Source organism: Nelusetta ayraudi, unplaced genomic scaffold (genome assembly GCF_046127955.1).
Source record: "Nelusetta ayraudi isolate G7.1 ecotype Tasmania unplaced genomic scaffold, CSIRO-AGI_Nayr_v1 ptg000034l, whole genome shotgun sequence".
Classification (NCBI taxonomy): Eukaryota; Metazoa; Chordata; class Actinopteri; order Tetraodontiformes; family Monacanthidae; genus Nelusetta; species Nelusetta ayraudi.
The window spans coordinates 404,540-421,558 of NW_027466084.1; the positions used below are offsets into that span (position 1 = coordinate 404,540).

General features: G+C 44.8%; 1 protein-coding gene and 1 long non-coding RNA gene across 3 annotated transcripts; one reads left to right on the forward strand and one right to left on the reverse strand.

Annotated features, from left to right (window-relative positions):
• The first annotated feature begins 40 nt into the window (after window positions 1-40).
• On the forward strand, window positions 41-755 carry LOC142892223 (uncharacterized). Its single transcript, XR_012927393.1, has 2 exons — window positions 41-125; window positions 248-755. It is a non-coding gene; the product is annotated as an uncharacterized LOC142892223 (long non-coding RNA).
• On the reverse strand, window positions 685-16,768 carry LOC142892218 (transmembrane protein 184B-like). 2 transcript variants are annotated; one of them, XM_076032212.1, is made up of 10 exons: window positions 16,514-16,768; window positions 12,346-12,579; window positions 9,056-9,221; window positions 7,176-7,266; window positions 6,706-6,781; window positions 5,723-5,814; window positions 5,210-5,379; window positions 4,155-4,349; window positions 3,855-3,881; window positions 685-3,230 (listed from the first exon to the last, which is right to left on the reverse strand). In XM_076032212.1, exons 2-10 carry the CDS (start codon window positions 12,577-12,579, stop codon window positions 3,001-3,003), a joined length of 1,281 nt encoding a protein of 426 aa, XP_075888327.1. In that variant the 5' UTR covers window positions 16,514-16,768; the 3' UTR covers window positions 685-3,000. The 2 variants fall into 2 exon arrangements, with proteins under 2 accessions (XP_075888327.1, XP_075888328.1); XM_076032213.1 differs by lacking the exon at window positions 3,855-3,881 and having other exon boundaries at window positions 16,514-16,760.
• Window positions 16,769-17,019: the final 251 nt, after the last annotated feature.

The window sequence follows — 17,019 nt, forward strand, 5'->3', positions numbered from 1 at the left end:
GTTATGTTTTTGTTATGGCAGCTGTGCGAGGGCCGGCCAGAAACTCTTGTGATTGGATGCCGCCCCGGAAGTCCCGCCCTCTTCACACCCGCTCCCTCCTTTATTAAGTGCCAGTAAAATAAAAGGTCTGCTCGAGTTTATTCCAGCTTTCACGGGCCGAAAACCTGGACGCCTGTCCATCGCAGGGCCACAAGTATGCACGAACACAATTTCAGTGTTCATACATGCATGTTTTTGGACTTTTTAGAAGAAAGCCGAAGCAGCCGCAGAGAACCTTCGCTGACACAAGAAGAACACGCAAACTCCACACAGAAAGGCCCCCTCAAGCCCAGAATTGAACCTACGACTTTATTGCTTTGAGGCGACAGCGCTAAACTCTGCACAGCTTCTCGCTGTGTTGTCAGGGACAACGGAAAATACACGTGGTCTTTTTTTGTTGTTATTGTGGTCGTCGTCGTCATTTGAGACTTTGCACGTGAGTCCCGCCCACTAGTATTAAATCCAAACAGCCAATGAGCTGTTGCACTGTATTAGTCGGCGGCATCCTTAATTTATCATCCTGCTTAGATTGCGGGCAAACTTTGCAAATAACGTTTTGTGACAGGTCCAAACACCAATTGCTTCAGAGATACCAAGTTTATACTCCTTCAAAGATGAATGTAATAAGAAAAAACGGACAGAAAGGACAGCAGAGGTCTTTTATTTGCTTTTCAACACCAACGAAAACCAATAAAGCATCAAAACATTAACTTCCAGTACTTCTTGTTTTTTTTTCTTTAAAAAAAAAACATACAACGGGAATAAAACTGGATAATATATAAAAATTAAAAGATTAAACTAAAGCACTAAGTCAAGCAAAGCAATTACAGTCGCCATCAAACGTTTTCAGTGTCTAGTCTATGTACAACATTCTTTACTTTCCTGGTTTCAAGATATCCAACTTTATGAAAAAATTCTCAGCTTTTAATGAATACCAAAACCATGACTCTGCAACTTTGCAGGATTGTGTGTCTAGAGCGCCAGGCCAATCAAACAGACGCAGAAAGAAGGCAGGAAATAGAACTTTCTTATTGAGCAACACGAACTGGACAAATTCTTTTGACTTTGCCGTTGAGTGACGTACAAAACGTTCACAGGTTGAAGGGGACAAAGGAGCAAAGATGATACTTTCCAACAGAAAACTGTCTGCTAATAGAGGGCATCTCTTTAAGAGGGAAACTGGTAAGACATTTTTTTGGACCATGGCAAAACTGCATAAACAGCAAGTTGACAGCATGAAAAAAAAATCAAAAAAATCAAAGCGCCACTGTGCAGCTGTTCTGCCTTAAACCGATAGTTTCAAAGTCATTTTTTTACAACTCAATTTTCCCACTGACACAGTTCACGCGGCTGGTCTGGGTTGGACTAGCTTGTGAGGCTGCCACTGGCAACCGGGGCCGCACCAGACCAACAAATGGCTTTCAAACTATAATTTTAATATAGAAAAAAAAAAAAGAAACTACATACTAAGAATGATGGCAGCAGACCCAGTAGTATCGCCTGCCAAACACAGATCTGTTCTGCAATAACACAACAGCGAAAAAGAACAGGAAGCGGAGTACGACGGGCAGACTCAGACTCACTATAACCGCTGTGCAGAACATAGTTCCGCTGAGTCCTCTGATGCAAACTGTCCCAAAATCAAACTTTTAAAGGGGCTGGATACAAAACAATCCCAGCGTTGGATGAAAGGCCGCAACGTCGCAAGCAAAATTTGCTTTTACCCAAATCCAGCAAGCAGAATTTTGTATGCAGCCCCGTTAATGCCCGTGTATACTGTACCTCCCCGAGACGCGAGATTAGTCGAAGCACACACACACACACTCGTATCCTCACTCACTATCACTAGTACTACTACTAGTTAAGCAGTGGGACCAGCAGAGGCAGCCCTGTGCTGCGCTACACGCAACGCCCTTAATTATGGGGATTACGGTTCTCGGCGCGTCACAGCTGGCCTGGCTCTGCTGGGGAGTCTTGCCTCTTCTCTAATCTGCGTGGGCGTTGTCCTTCTGTCAGTCGCCATCCACACGCACACGCGCACGCACACACACACACACACACGCGCGCACGCACGCACACACACACACCGACAAAAAAAAAATCCCTCCTGCAGCTGTTCACTCAGTCCAGCGCAACAATAACATTGGACGAGGAGACCAGGAACTGCAAACAACCAGAGTAGGATGGTCAACATCAGACGCTCACGTGAACGTTGGAAAAAAAAAAAAAAACAAGAAAAAGAGAGAGAATAAAAGTACAATACAGTAATTTCAGGACGTACTCCTACAAATCAGCGATACCCTCAAGGTTTTACGGAGATTAAATAAGAAAAATATTTATCATTTAATCTTTATATATTAAAACGAAGCCTGGAATTCAACGGCGGCTTCATCACTTTGTCCAACTAGAAATGAATTCTACATCTTAAGACAGTGTGTCTCATTTAAGTGCAGTGCGGTGCGCTGCTCTCTTTCTCTATTTGGCAATGTGTTATTATGAGGCAGACTCGGTGATGGAGGACAAGGGACTGAGGAGCAATACAAAAAAAATTAAGGAGAAGAGGCCTTGGGTGTCAGAAGAGGATGGCGCCTGTTACTCAGCATTAACAGGTTTTTCATTTTGTTTTGTTTGTCTGTTGTTGTTTTGTTTGTTTTTTGCTGTGGGTTTTAAAGTGCAGCAGAAGATGCTCTCCAAGTGAGCCTTGGTCATCCTATTCAATGGGCCGACGCAAAATAACCACCGTGTACAAACATCTATCCGCCCCCAAGTTTCCCTTTTTTCTCAGAAAGTCAAACAATCCCTTTATATGTTCCTACTTTAAGATAGTGCGCAAGTCTGGCCGCATGAAGCTTATTTTTCTTTTCTTTTTGCAGTGTAAATGTGGGGGCAGAAAAAGCTACCTGATCTTCTATGTTAACGTAGCAACAACAAAGATCAAAACAATTAATGCGCGTCGCCGCCTCAGAACTCGTCGTCGGAGCTCAGCAGCAGGGTCTTTTCATTGTCCCCGCGGGTGCTGACGTTGCTGTGGCTGCGGGACAGGGGCGGGCCGCCGCCTCGCTCCAGCGTGGACTGCTGAGTGTACTGCTGATAGGCCGGCGAGAAGTTGTGGATGGCGTCCTGGACCATGTCGCCTGGGTTCATCGTCTCCTTCAGGCTGCTGGAGATGCTCTTCATTGGGGCGCAGCGACCTGGTGGAGAGACGGCAGAGTGGCGCTGTAGCAGCTGGACCGGCATGAACAATGCGTTTGTGGAGAAAAAAGATCCCCATGTTGTGCGTGTTTTCTGAGAAAATGAGCTCCGCAGAAAAGCGACACATTCAACTCCCCCGATTGCAGCAATAATCATTTGTGGCTGCTGCTATAACGGATGATTTGTTGGAACGCCTGGCTGGACATGTTGGTTAACCTGGAAGAGGTGTCAGTGTCCATTGTGACATCATGTAGGGCCAATTTTAGAGAGTAAAGGTCGTAAAAATGGGAGTTTTCTCATTTCTGGGGAGTTCAAGAGATATTATTAGTGAGAAAAAAATTGGTAGCATAATATGGGACCTTTAGGTTATCAACACAAATAATGGAAAATGATGATGGAAAAACAGCTGTCAGAATAAATACAAACGTGAGTGCAAAGATGAAATCTGAACTGAAAAACTCAGAAGATCCAGTGGAAACCATAGAGCTTAAAGTTTGTGGATAAAAAAAAAAAAATCATAATAATATAGATGGAAATTGGGTTGAACTGAAAATTAGAAAAGCAAACAAAACCGGAGAATACAGAGAAGTGATCTGATGAAACATAGCCAACATCAGACCTACCGTACTGTCCATAGTTAGGAAATGAGCCTTTTAGTGCAGCAGAGTGAAGTAGAGGAGAAGAGAAAGAGACAGAGAGAGAGACAAAGAAACTGTGAGAGTCAGTGAATAGAAACACCAAGCAAAAGTAAAGAGGAAGACTTGAAAACTTGTTCTCGAGTGGCGAGGACACGACTGATTAGACTGAGGGGTGACTCACGAATCGTGCTCTCATCAACTTCACCCAGGGTCTCTTTTTTTACCAAGACCAGCTGCAAAAAGTTAAACAAAAAACGGGACGGCGGCGCACGTTCTCCCCCGTACCGTACGAGTCCAGCCTTTTGTCCATGTAGACCTTGTAGGTGAAGGCGTGGCGCAGAGCCACGGCGGCGAAGAACATCTCGATGCAGATGATGAAGTTCTGGTAGCCGGCGGCGACGGTGCCCTCGCCGACGTAGAAGTCGGCCGAGTTGATGTGCGGGATGGCGCCGCACTTCTCCAGGATGGCCAGCAGCATCCCTGCGGCGCGAATACACACACAACCGATGAGGTGAGAGGAGGACTCGGTCTGGGAGTCACAGCAAATGGCAATGTACTTCATCACTATTTATGTTGCTAAAACATGGACTTGGTTTGTCTTTACTTTCTTTATTCAGATCCCCATTAGCTTCCACAGCTGTGGTCGCTAATCTTCCCGGGGTCCATTTAAACTATGAAACATTACAAAGATGTATAAACATTACGGCTGTCAAAGTTAACGCATTATTAACGGGCTAACTGAAACTCCTTTAAAAGGCACTATTTCTTTACCGCGCGATAACCAAAACGCAAACTCCTTCTAACGTCACTAATTTTATTTCACGTGCGATTAACGCCGGGTTCACGCCGGAGGCGGAAGCGCCGCGAATATCGCGCACGAGACGCAGCCCTCCTGTTCAGGCCGGGTTCACACCGGCCGCGGAAGCGCCGCGAGTAGCCGCGGAACGGAGACTGCTTCCTTACGGCGCCCTTGTTAACCAATGGCGTCGTAACAGGAAATCGCTCAAAGAAACACGAGAGAATATCGGATAATTTTCAAAACTAATTTCAAAATTAAATACCGTAATTGACAAGTGTGTCAATTGCGGTATTTAATTCAAACTAAACCAGAGAGGTTGCTTTTTTTTCTCGACCAAATTCTGAATTCAAAACATATTTTAAAGTGAACATACATCTTCTAGACAAGGTAAAAAAATGGACTAAAGATGACTGGCTTCATAATAATATTATTAGAAATATTGCTAATAGTTACACAAGTTTCCTCGAAACTATTGGGAAAAATATTCGAGCGGACACGCCCTCCTGCTGAAGGACAAAGCGTGGTTATGTTCACCACCTACCTTGCCAGAAGGAGAGGAAGATGACCGACTTGACCATGAAGAACTTGAGCACCGGGTTGTACGGAACGAGCAGCTCGCGCGTGGCGAAGTAGAAGAGGAAGAGCGCGTACAGCGACAGGCTGACGGAGATGTTGTAGACGATGGTGACGTACAGGTAGCCGCTCGCCACGCTGGGAGAGGAAAAGAAGACGGTTTAAAAAAAAAAAAAAAGATTAAAAGGATGTTTAGCTGTGTGGCATTAGGCAAAAAAAAAATGTGCGTAAATTACACAGTCAGTAGAAGTAACAACGCAGGAGTTTATGTAGTTCACTTAATAACTAGGGGGAAAACAAAGAAAACTTTCATGTGATCTTCATTGCAGCAGATGATGAGTTGTTCTTCTAAATTTGCAACTCCTGGACGTCCTGTTTGGAGCTTTTCGAGGTAATTGCATATTACAAGAGATGATTACGGTCTTCTCATTAAAAAAAAAAAAAAAAAAAAAATACTGCGCATGCTGTTGTGAAAACATACTTGAAGTCTCCGTCTCTGTACTTTCCGAAGGCCTGCAGGATGACGGTGATCATCGCCATCAGGGGCTTCACCACGCAGAACTGGAGAGTTGCCTGAAGACGCAAAGCGAGAGGTAATCAAATAGGATAAAAACTTCTGGTTACATCACCGGATAAGCCCATCAGCGAGCGCGGCGCATTCACTCACTGCGACGGAAAATAGATTTTCTATTAATATACCAGTAGACACACTACAGTGACTATGGGGGCGTGATTTTTTTTGTGCTTTGATTGAAAAAGAAAACACAGAAGCGGTGACGTTGAGGAAGAGAGGGGCTCTGCAGACAGACTTGTGATCTCTGGCTGACTGACTGACTGCTCAAACTATATTCATCAAACTGAGCAGCAACTCAATCTATGCAGTGAAGGCCAGAGGAGAACAGCAATACTGATATGCTTTCTATAGCCTCTTCTCCACTAAAATTAGGGTGTTGTTATGACATCTCTTCCTTTCTTTATGAACGCAATAGAAGCCTCTTGCTTTTTCCTCAAAAGACTTGAACTTTGAATCATTAAAACCTGCATTGAACTTTCCAAATCAGATCAGATGACAGCAAAATGCTTCTCAAAATCAAATACTTTACAAAATAACTTTATTCAGCACCTACACTACCAGTCGAAAGTTTGTACACACACCCTATGAATTTAATGTCTTTTCTTTCATTCTCAAGACAATTGACGTGGCAGTTTCTCACTGAGGGCATCAAAGCTGCACATGAACACACATGGAAGTATGTAGGGAACAATAAATGTGTAAGATAACTCAAACACGTTTTATATTTAATTTCTTCAAAATAGCCACCTTTCATAAAAAGCATATTTAGGGTTATTTAACATGCTTTTCTTTGCTGCATAATTACACATACCTTGCTCATATAGTTGATATCTTCAGTATCTATCTGCAGTGCAGAAAGTGGTAAAGTCGTACCACAATTTGACACTCACCTGCTTGCAAAAGCGAAGGAAACCGATGGAGTAGGTCTTTCCCCAGAGACAACAGGTCCCGTACATACAGCTCAACCTAAAAAAAAATATAAAAAAAAAATAAAGAGGACATCTTATTGGTCAGACCGTGCATGCCGGTGTAATGGAAAGCGAACTGAAAGATGTGTTAAATTTCTGTCCCTCATTCGCCAGCTGGAGTTCTGGCATAGAAGTAAAATCCCTCTGATGACACATTCAGAGACTAAATCTTGCTCCTGATTTCCGCCTCTTTCTCCTCGGAGGACGATGATTGGCGCAGCCGCAACGTAACAGGTTCGAAAATGTATTTCAGACTCGAAATACCTGCAGTGAAGATGCTAAATCTGTCTCGCCTGGCAACGTGGGACAGATAGATTGCATTTACAGTCTTCTTCTAAATCGCTGCGCGTTTCACAACTTGCTCGCACTGGAGTGAAGCGAAGGCGACTTACTCGATGGGCTTCCCCCTGATCTCGGCCATGATGGCGCTCTCTCCTCCCAGATACTCATAGCAAAGACTCAGGAAATTGTAGATGACAAAGGCTGCAGGACAAAAACAGGGTGACTGTTAGTTGCAATGGGGGGGGGGGAGAGAATCAAACAAATTCTATCAACATTGTGGTGCGAGAACTTTAGGTGCGGATTTTTTTTGTTTGTTTGGCTAGATTTTGGCTTCAAGGTTGCTGGCAGGTTATATTTATAATAAACACCCTCACACACAGACACATACTAGTTAGAGTCTATTTATACGACAACACACACACACACACACACACACACACACACACACACGCTTTGTTTTTGCCGACGCGCTTCGGCCCGGGTTGCCATTTTAAGACGTTTCAAGGCGACTCCTCCCGATCAGCAGGTTCCCAAATGAACGGCTGCTGTTGTGGCCGCCGCTTTAATTACCAAGCACGGCCGTCGGGCGAAAGACGTAGCGAGCGTGCGGAGGTGGAGGGGGGGGTCAGTTAAAGAACGCGACGGTGGCAGCGTCCATCTTAGGCTAGCGTACGTTAAACTTGCTAAAATTTCTTATAAAAAGAAAAAAACAGAAGAAAAAAGGTGGGAAAAAGGAAGAAAAAATGGGGGGGAAATACTAAAATGTCAACAAAAAGCCATGAGGCCTTTCTGAAATACACTCAAAAAACCTTTTTGCTGATGTCAGCATCTGCAAGATGAAAAAAAAAAAAAAGATTGTGTTTGAGATGAAGCAGTACATTATCCATCTGCTCCACTTGGCGCTCAGTGGCTAATTTAAGGGTACTCAGACTGCCACCTCACATCTCTGGTTAAAAGGACGTAGTTAAAGTGAGGGCGGCTGACTGTAGCACACTGGCAATTTTCTAGATTACAAAAAAACAAAACAGGGTCACCGTCTTATGTTACAGTGAGCACCCTGAGGTGGCATTTGTTGCAATCTGACATCATCAATAAAAATGAGGACACCGTTTATATTGGTATTTACAACCACCTCAGTCAATAATCTAGATCTTGACTGACTTGTGTACCATGCCATTAAAGCATCATTGTCTCTTCCTTTTGTAACAACATATCCATTATGCATCTACAATATAGTCGTCATGGCGAAAAAGGAACAGAGGGGTGTATATGAACCGTGCTTTGTTTAAAAAAAAAATAAAAAATAAAAAACTGAAGTAAACATGAAGTAAGAAAACAAAGATTTCAACAAAGATATATTATAGAGAGGGTAAAATGTTAAAGAAACACAACAAATTTTAAACACTCAACCTAGTTGATATGTCGCAATATCGAGCACAAATAGTGATGAAATAATTATTGGGCTATACGAGCGTAAGCGCTTGTTTTTATTAGTAAGTTTTACTGGGAGGTGTCTGCATAAACAGTGTCTTTTAGATGCATTTGAGGCCGGGGAGATTAGAGAGAGGAAAAAAAACCCTTACAATTTATGTGCTCACAAGTCAGACGCTTTTTTTTTTTTTTTTTTTTTTTTAAAGTCTCCGCCAGCGTTGGCTGGTTTTCATACAGTTGCTAGGAAACAGGTTTCCTCTCTGCTGCAATCCCGAGAGGCCGCCGAGACGCCAGAACAAAGATGGCCACAACCTTTGTAACGGAGGCGACCGCAAAAGGCCATCTGCCACTCGGCTATCGTCCGATGGTAGCGCGGTGAATCTCCCCGCACTTTAATTTCAGCTGGGGGATGATGGGGGGTGGGTGGTGGAGGAGGGGTTGAGGGGGGAGTCAAAAGACAAAACCTTCCCCGCTGGCCTTGTCATGGTGCCAAATGGGCTTCAGCGGGAGTACACGACAAGTGTCGGTTCGGCTCGGCTCGGCTCGGGGACCCGCTCACCTTCGTAGCAGTCCCGCACCGTGTCAAAGTACACGTAGTACTCCTCGTTGGTGAAGAAGAGCAGGCTGAGCCACGAGTCGAAGGCGTAGATGGGGACGATGAAGAGGATCCTCACGATGTGCCGCTGTTCGTTGGGAGAGCTGTAGTAGCGCAGGTGCATGTAGATCTGTTGGGGGGTGTTAATGGGGGTAGGGGAAGGGTTGGGGGGCAAAAGCGAAAGCGGTGAGGCTCGCGTGCACGGTGACTAGACTGTGTAAGAAAAACAAGCAGTGTGTTACAAACCTACCTTTAAAAAATAAAGCCTACTGCTAGATTATTTCTTGCCCCAGTAACTTCGATTTTTTTTTTTTGTCCTAATTTTATATCTGATTTTTTCTCATATATGCCTCAGATCCAGCTCAGCTTTTAATAAATTGTATATTCTATGTTGGGCATTAGACCAAATATTTATGTTTTTATTTTGAATTATTTTTAATGTTTTTTATCCACTGTACGGCACTTTAAGAGCATTTATGTGATGTAGAGCACTATATTTTGTTGCTGTTGTTGTTGTTGCTGTTGTTGTCGTCTTTCCAGCACCTTCACGGTACCCCAAAGCACTTCTGCAATCTCTCTCATTCACCCATTCACTCACCAATGAGTGGCTGCTGCCCTGCAAGGTGCTGCCTCGCCCCATTGGGAGCAATTTAGGGTTAAGTGTCTTGCCCAAGGAAACAACGGCAGACTAGGATGGAGCGGGATTTGAACCACCAACCTTTCTGTCACTGGACAACCTGTTCTACCTCCTGAGCCACAGTCGATGATGATGATGATGATGATGATGATGATGTCAATCATCATCATCATCATCATCATCATCATCATCATCATCATCATCATCATCATCAATAGTATTATTTTAAAGGGCAGGACGGGTGTCAAAAAGACCCGATTTTTTGTTCCCTCTTTGTGAGGCAACAGCCCATAATGTGGTTGGTTAACGGCTGCAGCAGGTGAAATACACCCTGTGAGACCGTCATGTGTGCTCTCGTGTCGGGCCGGGAGCGCCGGCCAGTCCACTTCAGGCTGAGCTGTCATTAGAGTGAGTGCAAATAGTCGACACGGGGCCTTTTCTCGGCCCCTGTTGAGTGCGGCAAGCGGCAGGAAGCCTTTGTCCGGCCGCTCCTCTCCGCAAACAGCGAACCCTGCCCATCAGCCGCCCCCAGCCTGTACATGTACACGGGGCTGAGACAACAAACAGCAGGTGACGAGGCACCGGCGCCACGCGGTGGACTTGCAGTTGCTAGGTGACCTCCTGCTCCGCAAACATGCTCTCGTCGCTCTCTGGCCTTGGCCTCGAGGAAAAGCACCTGTTGCCGTGCAAGAGCTCATGCGAAGGCCAGCGTTCAGAGAGCGGCAACAAAACAAGGACGAATCATCGCTCGGAGCACCAGGGAACAGTAGAGCTGTTGACGTGTACGCAACAATGCAGACTCGTGGAAGGTCCTTTGCTCATCAAACGCCTCAGATATTCTGTCAGCACCTCGGTGCACTTCGAGGACGTCGCCAATGTGCTGAAGCCGCGTTTAAAACTGTGATAGCTTCCAAAGCTGTTGCTGTCGATCCTACTTTCCTACCCAACCATTTTCTTCCTCTTATTATCCAAGGTCAGATTGTGGTAGCAGCGGGATTAGCAGGGAGTTTCTCTCTCTCTCTCTCTATTGCCAGCAATGCTTTCCAGCTCCATAATCTACTTTAGTCATTCAGAGTCATTCATAACCGTCATTCACGAGAGGAAGAATAGTGAGTCAACGACAAGGATAATGAGTTTAAGGGCTTAAAGTTTGATCCCAGTCTTCCAGCGCTGGACTTTTTTGGCTAAAAGCTACGCATAAGTGCAGACAGACGTCAACCACGTAGTTGGACCTTGTGCTGAGCTTGTCTTGTTCGCTCAGAGTGGCGAATGATGAGAGAAGAGATGGTGCGACTGAAGGCTGCGCTCAGATTGGGAATGGCACTGGTAAAAATGGCAATTCACCACCATAGGCTGCGTTCAGACTGCAGGTGAATCTGATTCAAATCCGATTCCTTCTCACATCTTTAGGGATGACCGTCCACACTGTTTTTAGCATACGTCCAAATGGGATCTGGCTCTGTTCAGATTGGGCCACATTATTGACCAATCTGAGAGGTTGCTGCAGCAACAAGGTCGGAGCGGAGGTGTCGTCCAGCATTTGCAGTGTGTGACGTCATATAATTGAGACAGTGGCAACAACAACAAAAACTTGTTGCGATACATGCCCACAAGCTTCGCTTGGTGTGTTTGGAGCTGTTCAGACTGAGACGCATTTGTCCAAATGTCATTTGAAACTACATCCCGAAGGTGGTTTGAACGTGGCTTAAAACTACCCTTGCAGCGCATTGCAAGCAGCGTACCTTAACCTCCTTGTAGTTGCTAGCAGACTGATAGACTACCGGCTCATTTAATTACCTGCTGCTGTCCCTGATTCAGAGGCAGAGTACAGTGCACGCAGGTAAAATTACACCACTGCTGAGAAACTAGTCCCTCAAAAGGCAATGTGACGCAAGAGTAGTTTTATTTCTAACATTACTCTATCAACAAGGACTTTGACACTGATAGCTTGTTGATATTATTTATTCAGGCAAGCAGAAACCGTTGACTTGCGCTGGCCGAGCACCGGCACAATCTGCTAAACCAGAAGAACTGGATGAAACTGGTTGAAACTGGTTGAAACGGTCTCCACTGAGAAGTAGCACACCGGCTAATTTGGAAATGAGGTCTTATGTCCAAAATTCTGAACCAGCCCTTTAAACTATTCTGAAGGAAGGCCGTGCCAATGTGAGTGACAAGGGCCACTGCTGGTTCAATTTGCCCTTTAAGAACAAACTCTTCTTGTGTTTGATACAATTGCATTGATTATTTTCTTAAAACCACAGTTGTCTTCTGTTGCTCTTGCTGTCTTGTGATGCATATTTATATTATTATGTGTGTCTATAAGATAGGATTGGCATGCATCTATATATGTACTAGATACTTATTATGTCAAGAGCCTGTGATGTGATGACGTGGTGCCGCGCGGGGGGCCGTGGGACTTGGAGAGCAGTGTGTTTTGTCCATCTTTGTGTTATTTGTATGTTTGGGCCCCCTTGAAACTAAGATGCTGCATCTCAGGAGGCTATCCTAAATGAATTGAAACTGAATTGAACAGAGGAGACATTAGTGACTGGGAAAATTAGCAAATGCACTGACCGCAAAAAGAAGACTGCCCAGACAGACAGGCGGCCCTTACCTGATGACAGGTGATCAGAAGGGCCGTCCAAACAAAGAACCCTGATATAGTTTGGGCCGTGGACGTCATGAGGAAAATGGGCTCTTCCGGTGTGAGCACCGGGGCATCAGGCACCCCGGAGGAGTTGGATCCATGTGGGGACGCGGTGGCTGGAGGCCCGGGGGCGAAGCCAACGGGAGAGTCGTTCCCCAGCCTCCCTGACAGGATGAGGCCTCGTCCGTGAAGGTGACTCATCTACATGAGAGGCAGAAACGACACGGGAATTACAAAGACGGTCTCCGTGACATCCAAACGGGCCTTTGTCTTTTTCTTTGTTGCGAAGCCTCTCAAATGAGCACGTGCGCAACTGAGACCTAAACTCTCAACCGAAATCCAGTGGATGCCAAGATTGGAAAACAGAGAGGAAAAGGCATTTGGAGCACAGCGGCAAAGTAGGCCAGTGCACAGATCTACAGTGCAAAAGAGATTGTTTGGGCAGATGAAGTGAGATCAAAAACAGAGGGGGGAGCATAAGGGGAAGGAGCGGCTGACAGAGAGTGTAAAACGAACACACACACACACACACACACACACACACACACACACGAAGGGGGAGTGGGCTGAATCAGTCAAACAGCAAATCAGTGTGACAGCAACAAGCTCAGGGCTGCTGACCCAATTTCTCCCCTTCTTTCATGCAGAGCTTCGCTGCAAGCCAGACAGAAATGTGGCGAGGAATCACATCAGCGGTTGGCATATTTCTACCTTTCTCTTTAATAAGTGAAATCTCGCCTCGGGTGAACGCCGCAATCCGACTTCACCGCCCCTTTTTGATGATTATCATCAGGTAAGCATTTGGCGCAGGCTGCTTGGCTTAGGGTTACCGTCAGAAAGCAGCAAAGCTGCGCAGACTTTAATACTCTTTATAGTTCAATAGAGTTAATATACAAAAATTCTTTATAAAAACCACTGCAAACACACTAAAATCCAAAGCACATGGACTGTTTAAGCATGACTGTCTCTAGAGCACCTGCACGTAACATCTGCCACCAAATACTGAAGCTCCAACAGTATGCAGATGACACTCTAATGGTGTTATACTTTTTGTTTCATAATACTGGGAAGCACCTTAAACACGGTCAAAAACAGTTAATCGAACCATCATCTTTCCAAACTAAATGAGTAGTGATGCAAATTAAGTACTAAGGGTCCTACATCTACAATAAATTGTAAAGCTACATTCAAGTCTTTTTTTCCCAACTGACCTTGCAGAAGCTCTATTTTACGGAAACTCGCCCGTGAAACTGCAATTGGCATCAGCCACTGGGAGCAGGTGATCATCGGATTATCAGGAGGAGGAAAGCCATCCCTTTGCATCAGTGTCCTGATGTGGCTTCCAAGAAACGTGTAATCAAATCACTCACAGCAAAAACTAATTTCACACCGACTTTCTAGCCCTTCCCGCGCTGCAGCTAAATATAGCTTTGTGCTTCATGTGGTCATCAAGGGTGACTCATGCTTCTCTTGTTAATGCCACCACCGGTTCGTTTGGTGAATGGGCCAACCATTAGCATGTCCGTCACACAGAGGAATTATAGAAAAGATTGCAAGCAAATCTTTTTTGTTCGGGCAACAAACAGATAAATATCAAAGACATTTCACAGCACTGCAATTCTGGTCCACTCTCTCGTCACCTCCTGCCTGGATTATTGGAACTCCCTTTTCTTAGGTCTCCCTCATAAGCTCCAACTGATCCCGATCCCGCATCATCAGCAGAACCCCTGCCATCAGTCACATCGCCTCTGTATACATTGACTACAAGATCCTCCTCCATACATTCAAAGCCACCCATAGGCAGACCGTCTCTCAGGTCTGCCTGCACTATCAACCTCACCATCCCCTCCTTCCGTCTTTCCACCATGGGGTAGGCTAGAGCCTTCCGCCACTCCGCCCCCTCGCCTCTGGAACTCTCTCCCCCGCCTGACATCAGAAACACTGAATCCATCTCCATCTTCAAAAACCACCTCAAAACTCACCTCTTTAGGCAGGACCTGACTCCCTCCATTATTTCTGGTGCAACTATTGTATTCTTTCATCCTCCTCTTCTTAAAATGTGACTATTTATATCACTGTTTTCAAACTGTTGTACGCCGACCTGGAGTGCCTTGAGAGGCGCCTTATAAATAAAATGACTATGATTATTAAAGATAACAATGTGCTAATACTTGTCGTGAATCATCAGGCTGTAACTTGCATTTATTTCTTGGTCTTTGAAACGATGACGGTAGCTGCTCCTTGGAGACACTTGCAGACTTTCTATCTGTCTACAATAGCGGGTTCTGTTGCAGCTAGACCGGGTCGACTCTACTCCATATTGGACAAATTCACTTTACCAATGTTGTCAAACAATATATACATACCGTAGGTATGTGACACATACACAACTCTTGCCTGTCTGAGCTCCTCCGATGCTACTCCACCTTTCACCCTTCGTTTGTTTTGGGAAAAAAAGTATTCTACAAGTTCCGAAAAACACATCCTTTGTGATGTCACACAGGGCACTGAACCATCACTGAAACTTTTCTCAACGTGCCCTGGAAAGCTCCAACCTCTGAGACCGTATCGTTTTCACCCCCTTCCACACGTGCAAGGGCCAACCGCCACATTTTAGTAGGAGTGCTGAAACCGATTGGTTTCCTGCTGAAGGATTTATGATTGAAAATTTCGATTCTGAACCTGAAACTGTGTTTCTGCTTAAAATATAGTAAACTCCTATATTGTAATACTGTGCTGAAACTATACCTTGTTTTATTTAAAATAGTCTAATTTCATTCCATTGTTAGCACTCCATTAAACATTCCATTTTAGTTGTGACAGACTCGAGATCTTGTGTGCAGTTCAGCATCTTGTTGATGGCAATATTTGGAGGCTATTTGCCTGTGAGTAGAGACCGACACGCTAATTTGTTGTCTAACGACGTTAGGATGATGATAGGGGTGCACATTTTCATGTTTAGTAAAGTGTTGATTCCTTTTCCAGATTCCTTTTTATTCCTTGCTAATCATAGTTTGCTAAGTAGCTATTACATTTTAATACATATATAACATTTGAATTATATGGAAATTATATGGAATGTGAAGAGTTGAGAGTGATTATATTTTGTTTGTATGTTTCACTGCAGTTTTACAAAAGTTGACAGTGGATTCAACCACACTGTTGGAAATCCGTAATAAACCTTAAACTTCCAAGCTTCATTGGATCGTCTCACATGTTAACTATCCGTCTAGTGTGACATCAACTCAAGCGAGGACAGAATTAAAACACAAACAATAAAAGGGACACCCTGACCATCTGCATCACCTCACGTTCGCTGCGTTGTTACGCAATCGCGGTCAAACGCGTGGAAGTCAGGCAATTGACACGAGACAGCTTGCACATATCATGACAAAGCTCAACTCTTCCCTATGAGCGACAGACAAGAGATAGGGAAGCGAGGGGGGGGAGCCCGTCAACCCTGCTGAATGCACCAGTGGGTGCCTTTCAAAACACGCATTGTACTTTGACCTCAATCGAACCAGCGGTTGCTGTTGTTGTTGTTCTTTCTTTCTTCTTCTTCTTTTTTGACAAGCTATAGTCATCCCTGAGGCAAAGAGAACTCTCTGATGGATACAGTAAAGCCAAAGCCAAGCCCTCACTAATGGGAACAGGAGACAGTGGAAACCCACTACTACTGAGCACCGAGCTACTTAACAGTGACCACAACTTCACTGAGGCTGCAGACGGCGTGTTTTACGCCTCAGGACAGTCATCAGCACATCACATCTCTTATCTTATCCTATTGATTCGGTTTTGTTTTATTTTAAAAAAAAATATTTTTCATATATATATTTGATGGTGTTGTTACTATTGACACACAAAACACTGACACTGTTCTCCCTTGCGTTTCTATTGTTGCTGTAACAACACGAATTTCCATTATCAATAAAGTTTTTTTTTCTATTCTATCACCGGGCTGGATTATTCCCCAGAAAATGTCATAAATTAACGCAGTTATACATCAAGCAAGTGAAATGTACAAACTTTATACTTGACAATAGATTTCATCGAGCAACCTGGATCCTTTGTGAGTATAATAAACACAGTCCCTGCAACAGAAACAGCTGTTCCTCAGTGTTAGTGGTTGGCTTACCTCCACTGCTGTTGTTTGATCTCTGCCCGTAATCAGTCAAATCGTCCGTTTACTTCATTGTTTCGCTTCAGCTTGAAACCCTTTAAAGAGTGAGAGAGGTGGGGGAGGTTAATGGCTAATAAAAAAAATAAAATAAAAAGAAGGGGACGAAGACCGTCAAAGACATTCTCGTATCAAGGCATCATTGTTGGGACACCGGAAACTTGACTCTCGTCATAAAGCCATAAAGTGTTTGAGCAGCGCCGCTGCCGCTGCCGCTGCCGCCGCCGCCGCTGCTGCTGCTGAGCGCCGCTAACATCAGTTAGCCAGCCGTGCTAGCCCCGCCGCTAGCTCGCCGTGCTCTCTCCCTCCACCCCTGCGCAGTCAAAACAACGCTACGAGCGTCCACGAAACGTCACAGCGTGTTAGATATCTACATAGCGTGTATAATGTCACAGTGGTATCTTGCCATTTCCCATCGGGGCAGGTCCGGGACGCCGTTATTTCATTCCATCATCAGGGGCTCA

Coding starts and splice junctions, on each gene's coding strand:
- LOC142892218 (XM_076032212.1), bottom strand. CDS start 12,579: ATGAGTCACCTTCACGGACGAGGCCTCATCCTGTCAGGGAGGCTGGGG. Junction 5,380..5,722: donor TACAGAGACGGAGACTTCAA/GTATGTTTTCAC, acceptor TTCCTCTCCCAG/CGTGGCGAGCGGCTACCTGT. Junction 4,350..5,209: donor CTTCCTCTCCTTCTGGCAAG/GTAGGTGGTGAA, acceptor TTCGCGCCGCAG/GGATGCTGCTGGCCATCCTG.